This window comes from Dama dama, chromosome 23 (genome assembly GCF_033118175.1).
Source record: "Dama dama isolate Ldn47 chromosome 23, ASM3311817v1, whole genome shotgun sequence".
In the NCBI taxonomy this organism is placed as follows: Eukaryota; Metazoa; Chordata; class Mammalia; order Artiodactyla; family Cervidae; genus Dama; species Dama dama.
In genome coordinates, this window is record NC_083703.1 from 29,091,467 (window position 1) to 29,104,960 (window position 13,494).

At 43.6% G+C, this 13,494-nt stretch overlaps 1 protein-coding gene across 9 annotated transcripts in view; it reads right to left on the bottom strand.

The window, feature by feature from the left end:
• The window catches only part of BEND7 (BEN domain containing 7), an 85,709-nt gene that overhangs the window by 53,844 nt on the left and 18,371 nt on the right, over window positions 1–13,494 (bottom strand). For 8 of the 9 annotated variants that reach the window (XM_061126248.1, XM_061126247.1, XM_061126245.1 and 5 more), the window contains one exon: window positions 1,946–2,245. In XM_061126248.1, coding sequence (XP_060982231.1) covers window positions 1,946–2,245 — 300 coding nt within the window. Of the gene's footprint in view, window positions 1–1,945; window positions 2,246–9,847; window positions 10,071–13,494 lie in introns of all 9 variants that reach the window. The other variant, XM_061126250.1, reaches the window with a different exon arrangement.

Below are 13,494 nucleotides of genomic sequence, written 5' to 3' on the forward strand. Positions count from 1 at the left end.
CCTTAAAGGGGATCAGGATAAGAGACTGCTCTCACTTGGGTTTTTTCATAGGTGGAAGAGGGAAGTTCTAAGGTTTTGGTCCAGTTATATTCTTTACTATACATTAAATGTAATTTACATCCTGCAATATGCATTCTTTGCAAATATTAATTATTAAAAGTTTCACCACAGCAAAACTATGGAATACTTAATGTGTGGAGCAGCACAATTATGTACATTCAGAGTTGTAGCAAAATGAGATGTTACAACTTTAAAACTACAAATGATTAAATTAAAACTCCAATGAGATACCAAATGTATTCCGATCAAAAATACGCCATTAGCCCAGAAGTATTTTAAAACAAATATGGGGGAATTTAGGTTTGTAACTCTGACCATTACTCATATTTTCCAAAGTAAATCCACCATCCTTGTTGGGGCCTGGAAAATAGAACAGTATTCACCCAATACTTTCTGATGGGGCGCTTATTAGTTTCATAGATTCCTGAGGCCATTTTATTTCTCTAGTCATTTCTCCCACAGCAGTAGAGTTAGGAGGACTTTGTGAATATTCCTAGTCACTATTCCAAGTCTGTATCATTTTAGAGGACAAAACCAATCCTTCTCAGCTTGTTATAAATCATTTTCTAATTTTAAAGAGAACTGCCCTTTTATTTTTATGGAGGACTCTTTAAAGAGCCATCTCTTTCTAACCTGGAAGCACACCAGCATGAGAATCTGATATTGGCTTATGTAATATTAAGAGAAACAGAAGACACCCATACATCTCTTGGGGTCCCTCCCTGTCTCTTCAGCAGTAGCTAGTGATGGCTTTTCATACCTTTGAACTGGTTATCACAAACTGTGCTTAAAACAAAACATACAATCACAATAGTTCTCTTTTTCTTGAAGGATGATGATTGGGGGGGGGGGGGGAATCCTTAACTTTTTAAAGAAACTAGAAATGCGTTCTTCCTTTCTTCTCATTCCCTTTGTTAAAACTACAGATCTGCACATCTGTATCTAATTTATAACATGAATAACAATCAGTGTTACTGGAGGGAAAATTAACATGAATGGAGAAATCAAGTTTTTCCTTATGCTTTGGGGAAAAAAAAATTGCCATTTGAGTTTTTCCCCCTTAACAATTAGGAATTTAAAATAGATAACTAAAAAAAACTAAATTAAAAAAATAGATAACTAATAAGAACCTACTGGATAGCACAGGGAACTCTACTCAATACCCTGTGGTGACCGACACGGGAAAAGCATCTAAGAACGAGTGGATATATTTAAGTGCATCGCTGATTCACTTTGCTATACACCTGAAACTAACACAACACTATAAATCACCTATACTCCAAATTAATTTTAGAAAACCCATGAGGAATTTAAATTACGGAAATTTTTTACTTTAAAGGAATAATTTTCAACCTGAATGAAGCAAGTTATAAAATATGGATCATTTGGTTCAGGAGCTTGAATGGGAGGTTAAAGTCAAGGTGTCACTTGACTGGCGGGGTTCATCAGTCCTCTCTTTAAGTGACTCGTCCCGTAATGAAGAAAGCCCAGGACTTAGCAAGGGGATGTGTTAATAATACACCACGTGACCAGGAAGCTTCTTTTAAGGACACAGTGGAGCTCTTTCTGCCCTAACGTTCAGTTGTTTGTGACAATGATATCTGTATCTCAGCCATTGATGGCTTTGACTTCTTAAAGAGTCAAAAGTCTAAAGTGTCTATCAAGAAACTATCCCTTCTAATAGAGAACCCCCAGTTTTTCCTGCATCTCAAGTCTAGATTTTTTTTATGCTCTTTTTCTTTTATGTCTTCCCTGTCTTTTAAAATAACTCAATTAAGGTAGGTAATTAAAGGAGGGTTTACTATATTGAACTCAAAGAACATACTGAATGTTTATAGACAGAAAACATATTGGGATGACTGTGAGTGTCTGATGAGGGCCATACCATTGGAGCTCCCAGCAGGGTGGGGCTGGCTCTGGAAGGTTCGGGAGCGGGTGCCGTACTGCCCTGAGAACTGCCCGCTCTGGGGTGGCAGCTCATTCCACGTGCCCCGGGAAGACGGGTGGAGGCTCTGGGGGGCCTCTGCAGAGTTCAAACGCTGAGGCCAGATCGCATCCAAATCCTGGGGTTCCTCTTTAAGTTTCTCCCCCTCCTTGCCCACACGCTGATATATCCTCCCAGCGCTGTCATTCAGTAATCTTCTCATTCCTGTAATTTGTTTTTTAATTTCCATGCTTTCATCTCCTAATGGAAACAGGGCCAGAGACAGCACTGTAAATTAGTGAAAGAAAAAATAATCCACTACCAGAAAAAAAAAAAAACAAAAAACGAGATACCCCTCCTTCCTTCTTTGGAATCAGGGGAGGATTTACTGACTCTAGATGCAAGCTTCTCTTTTCAGAATCTTCTTTCCTCAGAGCATTATTTTTTTTTTTTTGAACCAAGGTATCTGTATTAGCACTGAGGGTGCTTAATAAATATTACTTAAAGATGACTGAAATTATACAGATATAAAATATTTTCTGTAAATAATATCATTAAAGGATGCCCAGACCTATTAGGGGCTATTTCACACATGCGTGCATGCTTGTTCAGCCTCTCAGTTATGTCCAACTCTTTGTGACCTCACGGACTGTAGCCCGCCAGGCTCCTCTGTCCATGGAATTCTCCAGGCAAGAATACTGGAGTGGGTAGCCATTCCCGTCTCCAGGGGATCTTCCCGACACAAGGATTGAACCCTCATCTCCTGCATTGGCAGCTAGGTTCTGTACTGCTGAGCCACAAAGGAAGCCCACTGTAAACATACTATCTTCTTAAATTGTCATCAGCCAGTAACTTTACAAAGGTTAAGGGAAGTAGTCTTTTCTTTTTATTCTCTAATTTGGGTTTTAAAATAAAAGTCTAATGCCAGAGTACACACTCAGAGTCACTCTACTAAATGCTTGAAATTTCAACTATGAAAGAAGGAAAAGGCCCACAGAAAGCATCTACTAGGAAAACATAGCTCCTACAAACAAATCTAGCACATTTATTTATTTATTTTTAATTTCTGGCCGCATCTGTGCAGCATGTGGGATCTTACTTCCTGACCAGGGATCAAACCCACGCATCCTACATTGGGAACTCCAATTGGGAACATCCTACATTGGGAGTATTAACTACCAGACCACCAGGGAAGTCCTGAGTACATTTAATATAATTATGTCGTAATGCCCTCAGCATATTGGCCAGATTTCTCTATCACACTGGTAACTGCACAATGAATATAGGTATTTTGCATTGTCTAGTTAGATATTTAACTTATTAATACACAAATACATTACTGAATGTAATGGAGAAGGAAATGGCAACCCATTTCATTATTCTTGCCTGAAAAAGTCCGCGGGGTCACAAAGAGTCGGACATGACTTAGCAAACCTAACAACAACAGTAACAAAACTGAATGTAAGGAAACTTTTCTATTTTTATGCTGTGAAGTTAGTATATTCAATTTTTAAAATGGTAACAAAAGTACTAATTGTCTTTTAATAGCTAACATGAACAAATGCAGAATTAACACAGATTTCCAAATTTACAATACTGCTCTGTGTTGGCATATGCTTGAGAGGAGAAATATTTTACTTTGTCATAAAACTCTTTTCATTTCAAACACCTGTGAAAATGACAATACAGAAACAATAAATCATGTTCCAGATTTTTATGAGAATGAATGACCAAGCACAATTGAAGAAATGCGAAGCCAGCATTTACAACTTTCTCAGGATGTCTGGGGAACAGGGTGTGTCTGGAAAAGGTCCCAGAGGAATTCTGAGAGATAAATCTATAAGCCAGTGTGGCTGCTGTTACTTTCAGCATCCAAACCCGCCCTTTCCCGGCGTGACTAACAGCACAGCTTGGGCAGGAAGAAGCTTCTTTCCTGCAGGGCTTTTATTCTGGACCAGGGACGTCACACACGCATCTAGGCTGCAGCACGCTGATCTCGGTTGACACTGGCTGGTGGCTGCCACTCCCCTCCGTCCCAGGGCCCTGGCAAGAACCACACCAGCCAAGCCAGGCAGAGGTGGGCACGCTGCCTGGAGCCTGGATCAGTGCCAGCTTACTCCCCACATGAACCCTGACGCATCACAGCCAAAGGGCCACTCTCTTTTCAAAGGTTCCACTTCTGCTCCAGTGACTGAATCCTATGATAAAGTGCTGTCTTCAGAAGGAGGGAAAAAAGGTCATGAGGATCCTGGAACTTTCTAGGATCAAAGTTGCTTTGTCATGAGCTTAGTTTCATAGTCTGAGAACCTACAGCTCTGAAACTTACAAGACTGAAAGTAGAGTGTGAATTCTGCACACTTGATACTTTGAAGAGGACAACCAGGATTGTGGAAGAAAGAGGGAGATCCTGGCTGTGGGCTGACTTACAAAATCAAAACAAGAGGCAAACCATGACAACCGATTAGGACCTGGGACTGAGGAGGAAGAAAAACAGGGGGCTGCGAAGGCAGGTAGCAGAGCTGGCTGACTTCCTGAGAAGACGGCTCTCAGTCTATCCAACTGCGGGACAGCTGAAAGGACAGAAAACAGCTAAGTGTAAGAATTGCTGGAGTCAAGGAAAGCTGAGAGACATGGGGAAGGCTGGAAACGGGCTGGTTGCGGGGCAGCCTCCTAGAGGTGACAGGCTGGGTGTCCCCAGATGGCAGCGGGATGAGCTGTCTTTCCTTTAGCCAGAGAAGTCAGGAGCAGCCCTGAGCATGGCACCTGGGGAGGAGGCCCTAGAACCACATCTCTCTCTGTCTCTGTCTCTCTGTCTCTCTGTCTCTCTGTCTCTCTCTCTCTCTCACACACACACACACACACACACACACGGGCGGGGGGATGATGCACTCTGCAGAGAGAGGGGAATCGAGTCCTCACACATTCAGGAGGGGTGCAGCAGAGGATCAGGAGGGAGACCTGAAGACTAAAAGTGAGGACGACAGAGAAAGCCGAGCAGCCTGCACACGCTGGGATGGAGAGGGTGAAGCTTGCAGGTTGGACCACAGATGCTGGGGGGGTGGGTCCGGGGACAGACCGGGGCTGGGGTGCCCCAGACCTGGACTCACTTCCCAACTGTGCTGACTTGCTACAAGACGAGCCACCTGCTATTCTCAGACTTCAGCTTCCTGAACCGTAAAAAATGAATTCTGAACCAGTCCATGCTTGGCATAACCCAGGGGGAGCAGTCAAGGAGGGATGTAGGTTTTTCCCGTTACCAAGATGTTCACAGGGCACCGAAAAGCTCTGAAAGTCACGTATGTCCTCAGAAAGAGTGCGCTTATTCTGATTGCCACAGTGAAGCCAAATTCTCTGACTCAAAAAAAAAAAAAGTGGGATAAATTAAGATATTGAGATTTGAAGCACTAGTTGACCACTTTGTCTTTCCAGTTCTAATCAGTTGATGTCCTCTCCGTGTATAAATGCCAGGAAAAAGAAGCTCTAAAGAAGCACGATTCCAGGGAATTCCCTGGTTGCCCAGTGGTTAGGACTCCACACTTTCACTGCCAAGAATGTTTCAATTCCTGGTTGGGGAACTAAGATCCCACACGCTGTGTGTAAGGGCAAAAAGCAAAAACAAACAACAAACAACAAAAAGAAGCAACAATTCCATGAGGAAACCTGTTCACTTTCCAAACCCAGCCATGCCTTTACACATGTTTAACCACAAGGGTCTGGGTCTTTTTAGAAAAAAAGAACAGGAATCTTACAAACATGGACCCATGGTGTGTGGCTACATTAGTAAAACAATCTTAAATGAAAAATGGTTTGTATGTTTAGTAACTGGGCTCCTTGGACAAGACTGACAAAAGATTACAGGTTGGATTTTACCCTTTGCTAAATTTCAAGACTCACTTTCCTTTACATAGATTACTTTCCTTTACGTAAATAATTTGCAAAATACAGAACAGAGAGTCTTGCAACACAGAGGTCATCATATAGGATGACTTGGTTAGGAGAGAAAAACATGCTACACAGAACATGATTATTCATGGTTTGGGGTAATGAAAGAAAAAAGGCAGTAATGCTCAAAGATAGACTGAGATGATGTACATTAACATTATATATCCATTTCTATATGCCTTCTTTTCACAAAGACTCAAAATAGTCACCATATCTTTGTATGAAAAATTAACTAGTGTTGAGCTATAACAGTCATTTCATACACCTTCCTTACGTAAATGAAAGAAATGTTGTATCACAACCAGAACGAAGTCTAGTAGAATTAAATGTGATACTAAGGTTATAAACAAACCACATACTGAGAAAAATCCAAATGAACCTTTTGGCCAACCCAATATTAATAGGATGGAGTCAAAAAGTACCAGAAATACATTATTCAGTAACAATTTATCAAGCGTCTCCTGGGCCCCAGAGATACAAAGATCATCCTGTTCAAATTCAAAGGTACTCCCCTTCCAAATCTTTCAACATCTTTTACTCAAATCCTTTTGTATGGGTTGGCTATTCTGAAAAATGGTCCTGATTTTCCCTAGCCTGCTGACCTGCACCTCTTTTAACTACGTGCCCCCAGAACTCCAGCGAGCAGACTACCCTGCTATCTGTAGACACCTCTGATTTCTTGCTGGAGCTAAAAGCTGGCCCTTCTCTGAGGACCCTGCCTCCCTGAAGCCCCCTGTGTGAAAGTTATTCACCTCCCATTTCATTGGGGCTGCGGAGGGTGGCCCCTGAGCATCACTCTAGCAGGCAGAAGCTCACTGTCTGGGTAGATGCCACAGCTGTACCACTTCCCCCTCTTCTTCCTGAACAGCGGTCTGTGTGCCGGGAGTTTAAAGTTCATAAAGAAAAGTGGCAGGTGATGAAGTCAACGCATACAGTGAGGTCATCCCATTAAGGTGCCAGGTTAAGGAAGAATAATTTTGCACTGGAGATATTGGGTTATTGCTCTGGGTTATTTATTTCAATATTTTAATTTATTTATCTGGCTGTACCAAATCTTAGCAGTGGCAGGCAGGATCTTTAGTTATGGCATGTGAACTCTTGGTTGAGGTATATGGGATCTAGTTCCCTGACCAGGGATTGAACCTGGGCCCCCTGCATTGGGAGCATGGAGTCTTAGCCACTGGACCACCACGGAAGTCCGGCTCTAGGTAATTTCAAATTCACTCTCTCTTTAACATAAGGATGGTAAACAATCAGATCTTTCCCTTAGAAAAACAAATCTGGCAAAACTATGGTGAAAGTAGCGTGGGGAGAGGAAACTGGCTAGAAGGTTATTGCCAAAGGTTTCATGAATGACCGTGACAGACTGGGCCAGGATAGGGTGATGGTGATGGAGAGGGAGACATTGAAGAAGGTTTACCAAATAGACTTGGTGATTCACTGGATGTGGGGATGGGCACAAGGATGTGAAGAAGAATCAGTGAAAGATAAATCTGAGGTTTCTAGCTGGGGTGACTGAATGAATGCTATCTAACATCAGTCAGAGAATTAGATGATTGCAGGGGAGTGGGAATACAATGAGGCTAGTTTTTTAAAAAAATATTTATTATTTTATTATTTATTTGGCTGTGTTGAGTCTTAGCTGAAGCATGTGGGATCTTCAGTTGTGGCATGTGGAATCTAGCTCCCCGACAAGGGATGGAACCCAGGCCCACTGCATTGGGAGCACGGATTCTTAGCCACTGGACCACCACCCTGAGGCTAGTTCTGACAAAGGAAATTTATATAGTCGGCAGGCAGTTGGGAATGTACAAGAAGTTGATGGTGATGAAGTGGGAATACTGGAGACAGCAGTAGCTATTGTTATTACCAGTGGTACCTGGCCCCTTTGGACGGAGACAACCCCTTGGGCTCACAAACAGCTCAGGGGTGGCAGGACATCTTACACGGAGATACTAGGTTTCCTGCTGATCTAACACGTAGAGACCTCAGCACCCTCACTTCAACATTAAAAGCTAAGAGCTCACGTGTGTCCAGGCTGGCCAAGTGAGTTCACCTGCTCCTCCTGGACTCTGAGTCCCCGGGGCGGGCAGCAGTCCCCGTGGTCACAACCGCATCATCTCCAGCTCCTCACGCACCCTGACCACCGTCTAGTCCATCCCCAGGGTGTCACTCCCCAACTCATGTCTACAGAAGGACTGACGGACACTGAAGGACTGAGGGACAGTCACCACTATATCCAGTATGCTTTGGCTCTTACTGTGGTATCATGTCCAGCCTTTTTGTTTGTTTTTGGCCAAGCCACACAACTCGTGGTATCTTAGTTCCCTGACCAGGGATTGAACATGGGCCACAGCAGTGAAAGCACAGAGTTCTAACCACAGCCGCGAGGGACCTCCCATCACGTCCAGTTTTGCACTCTTTTAAAGAGGCTGTCAAGAAACTTTAGATCATGCAAAATTCAACAAAAAAGATGAAAGGATCAAGGAACGGTTAAAGAAGTTGGGTCGTTTCTCTGAGAGACAAATAGCTACTGAGTGACTCCTCTTCAAACACTTGACGGGTTATCACGAACACTATTCATTATCCATAGGAAAAAGTGGCCTCAAACTGTAGCTTCTAGGCAGGAGGCTGGGCAACCTTATGGTCTAAAAAGCTGACCCCTCCAGTTCTAGAAACAGAGGAGGAACCTCTGAGAAGATATGCCGAAGGAGTGGCATTAAGGATGCCTCCTGTCTGGGATGTTGAAGAAGTGCTGGAAACCGTGGCGATGGCTGCATACCACTGTGAACATCCTTTTTGGAAAAGGCCTTAAGGGAACTTCCTGGTGGTCCAGTGGTTACAACTCAGTGCTTTCACTGCTGTGGGCCCAGGATTTGATCCCCAGTCGAGGAACTAAGACTCCAAAAGCCACAAAGTGCAGCCTCCAAAAAAGGTTTAAAACTCCTTGCAAAAAAACAAAAAAACAAAAAACCTCCTTGCATTTTCCAGGTAATGGTAGTTAAACAGAAAAAAGTTGAGTTTATCAGTGAGATATACTGAGATAACCATGATTTATACTGAATAGTACAAGTACCTCCTTCTCAAACACTAGCAGAAGCTGGCATGGAGCCGTATTGTAGAAAAGGCTGAACTCTGACCTGTCAAATGAGAGCAGTGAGAAAAAAGCAGAGCAGGAAAAAAGGAAGCAGGGTCCATCAAGACCACACAGCAGCTCTCTCCACCACAATGCTCGACACGTGAGTGGAATAGCCAGGCATCTGCAGTGGACTCTGCACCCTGAGAAGACCCGGGTTAGCATCAATGCCCCAAACCTGTGCTGACTTGCAGACACTATCAAGGTTCTGGCTGGCCATCCCTGGGGGCGGCAGCCACGTTTACCAGGGACATGAAGGCCTGGGGGTGCTAATGGCAAGAAGGGTCTGAAAAGCATAGAGAACAGAGTGATGGCTGCCAAGTGAACCCTTTGCTCTGAAGCAATCTGAAGTGGAATCCCCCAAATAAAGAGGAGCCAAGATCTACCGAAGACAATGTATCAGAACCTGCATTCCCAAAACAGTCCTTGGAGTCCAGTTGAGAACACTGTGTAGTCTAAATGCCACTAGGAAGGAAGGATGCAAACGTCGGCTGCAGGATCGGTGAACTGGTGGAATCAAATGTGTTGATCAGGGGGAGTTAACCCGCACACATGCTGCCACAGTGCTAGGCAACCCTCCTGTTCAACTGAAGTGTTAGGTGGAATATAATTAAGAAGCCCAGGGCATAGAAGGCGTTTTCATTGAAAAGACGAGGTCCCTTACAAATCTGTTTAGATAACATCAGGTTCAATCATCTATTCAATAAATATTTACTGTACTACTACCACTAAATATGAGATTTCTGTAGGATCAAAGAAAGAAAAAGACAAGAAGGACAAGATACCATCTCTCCCCTCCAGGGTTTACAGCCTCGCTGGGAACCCAGATGAACGCACAAGGATTCCGAGGACTCAGGGCCTCTCTCCTGCCATGTGGGCAAGCTCACCCAACCTGGGCCACCCACAGCCAGCATGGGAGGCAGGAGCTCTTTTTAGCTGAGACTGAGGAAGTGATGCCAAGACAGGTCCCAAGACAGAATGCCACGGGTCCAGGCTGGGAAGATGGGCCTGCAAAGCAGAAAGGGGAAGAAAGGCTTGAGACAGGTAAGAAGGGCCAGGGGAGCAAAGAAACACCAGGACATGAATCGACATGGGCTGTCACGCTGCTTCTCAAATGTGTCCCTCAGTGGGACGGACTGAGACAGCAGCACTGACATACACACTACCACGTGTAAAACCGAGAGCTGGCGGGAAGCTGCCGTACACCACGGGGAGCTCAGCTCAGCGCTGAGATGACCGAGAGAGGCGGGATCAGCGTGGGGTGGGAGAGAGGCCCCGGAGGGAGGGGATACATGTATACATATGGCTGACTGACTTCACTGCACACCAGAAACTAACACAACATTGTAAAGCAATTATCCTCCAATTAAAAATAAATTTTAAAAAGTATGTCCCTCAAAGAGCATCTACAGACAGAGAAGAAAAAACATCCATGAGAAGTTTAGGGGCAAAGCCCTAAAAGGGGATGAAGGAACAATTTTCTTTGATGGCTTCATGCTTTATCTAAAAAAAAAAAATGCAAGTATTCTCTGCTTTGAGCCCACCGAAATGTGCAGATCCCTCTCTCCATGGAACAACCCAGGGCCCCACGGTCCCCCAACTCAGAACCATTACAGAAGGCAAAGGGCTTTTGCTTACGACTATCTCCAGCTATGTGCTCTAGGAATACATTTATAGCATGATCGGACAGATTAAACCTAGAGAACACAGGATAAATGCCTTGGATGATGCCTAAATTACGAGTGTTTTGGGAATTGACAGGACGAGATAACTTTGTGAGGATTACAGCTGACTTCATGAAGAGAGGAAGACCTGAGTTGGTGAAGAACATGTGGTCAGCAAGTCCATGGGTGCTTTGAGGGAGAGAAGAGAGAAGACCACTGAAGGCAGAGGAAAAACCAGTGACAAGGTGATTGGTTGGACTGAATGATCACTGAATGGGTGAAACATAGAACACAGGGACCTTGTTTTTACTTTATCCTGAAAATGACAGGACATCAATGAAGAAAGCAATATGACACCACTAGAACTACCCAACCAATTCAGAGAGTTTATCTACTTTTCTCTTCCCCAAATGTATTTATAACAAGGAAAAATTTGATTTTATAACAAATACAGCATGGCCTCCCAATTGAATGTTCCTTCATCAGACATGGACTGTTAACTCCAGCCACATTAAGTGGGTAGGTCAGAAGCCACCACTTCGAATAATGTTAAGGAATAATCAAGCCAAGAGTTCAGATCCCAAATGTACAGGACAGGTCTTACAAATCAGTGAAGAAGAAGACGATGCCACATACCTACTAACAATGGAAAATGGGCACAAGACATGAACATGCAACTCATAAGGGAAATAAATAGTTCAAATCTCTTAATGTCCCTAATGATTAATGTAACAAAAATTACATAATGTGAAATTCTTTGTCTATTAATTTGGCAAAGACTATGGACACGACTGAAGCGACTTAGCAGCAGCAGCAGCAGCATAGATTCATAGGGCTTCCCAGATGGTGTAATGGTAAAGAATCCATTGCCAAGCAAGAGACTTGAGTTTGATCCCTAGGTTGGGAAGATCCCCTGGAGAAGGAAATAGCAACCACTCTGGTATTCTTGCCTGGGAAATCCCATGGACAGAGGAGCCTAGAAGGCTACAGTCCATGGGGTTGCAAGAGTTGGACATGATTTAGTGACTAAACAACAATAAACAGATTCAAAAAGCCCATTTTTGATGAAGGTGTAGGGTTATGGTCCCTCTCATAGGCTACAGGTAGGGGCCCTTTTAGGGGAAATTCGGCAATTCCACTCATAGGCATTTATCCTACAGAAACATTGAGACAAATGTCTATGACATACTTATAAGAACATTCACAGTAGCATCATTTTCACTAGTGAGACATTGCAAACCACCCAGACATCAATCAGTGAGTATTAGATAAGTGAATTATGGCATATCTGTAGACTGAGATTACAGTGTATCTTTACATGTCTGAAAAGGATGAAGCAGACCTTTTTATAGTCATTTGGAAATAAGTGCAGGATTATCCTATAAACTCCATGAAGGCTGAGACCATGATTATTTCCTTCAATACTGGATAGTCAGAGCCTGCCTGGCTTAAACTAGGCACTCAACCTGTGTGGAACAGATGGAGATTTGGTTAAGCAAAAAAAAAATTACAAAACATTATACAGGATAGTTCTATTTTCCTTTTTGAATGGTTGATTTATTTTTCATTCATTTTTGGCTGTGCTAGATCTTAGTTATTGTGCACAGGCTTTCTCTAGTTGCAGAGAGCCGGGGCGTTACTCTCTAGTTGCGGTGCTTGGGTATCACACTGCAGTGGCTTCTCCAGGGGAGGAGCACGGACTCCAGGGTGCACGGGCTCCAAGAGCTGCAGCTCGTGGGCCCAGCAGCTGCAGCTCACGGGATCTAGAGCGAGGGCTCAGCAGCTGTGGTGCATGGGCTTAGTTGCTCCACAGAATGTGGAATCCTCCTGGACCAGGGATTACCGAACCTATGTCCCCTGAGTTGGCAGGTGGATTCTTATCCACTGCGCCACCAGAGAAAGCCCCATTTTCCTTTTTGTAACACACACGCCTGTATTTTTTACGCATACTCTATGGTTACCTCTGGAGAGGGTGACTGGGACAGGATTTTTTTAATATCTTGTTTTCAACTTTATAAGTGAAAACTGTAAAAAAAAATGATTTTGAAATGAATATGTGTTAATTTTTGTAAGAAAAAAATAATCTGGAAGAATTATGTACACTCTTTTCCCTGTGGGATTGTAAAGTTGGGTATAAGGCAACTGGTGGAAACAGCTTTGGACATAAAAAAAATCTTCTCTGATGTTTCCCAGGAAAGATGAAGCTGGGCAGGAGTGGGAAGTAGGTGGTGAAAAGGAAGTCAGGGAAGGAGGGGGGCTGCCTGGGGTGCACTTTGCAATCCAGGGGTACAGGCCTAAGATGATTTTCTCTTGAAGCTTACAAACCATGGTTGTTGTTGTTGTTTTTAATGAACATTTATTTTGGCTGCATCTGGTCTCAGCTGCAGCTCACCGGATCTTTGCTGCACTATGTGACTGCCCTTGTTCTGATGCACAGACTTTCTAGTTACAGAACAGTTTCTTTAGTTTCAGCACGTGAGCTTAGTTGCCCCATAGCATGTGGGATATTAGTTCTCCAACCAGGGATCTAATTTGCGTCCCCTGCATTTCCAGGCTGATTCTTAACCATCAGATCACCAGGGAAGTCCCAAGCTATATGTTTTTTACAGGAATTTGGATGTGCTTAGGAGGAAAAGGGTTAGAGTCACCATTTATGGACCACCACTTTACTATGTACAGGGCCCTGGGGCAAGCACACTGCCTACCCTTAATCCTGATCACAAGCTAAATGGGTTCAGAAGTTGATGAGTACATCTTCCCCAGGAGAA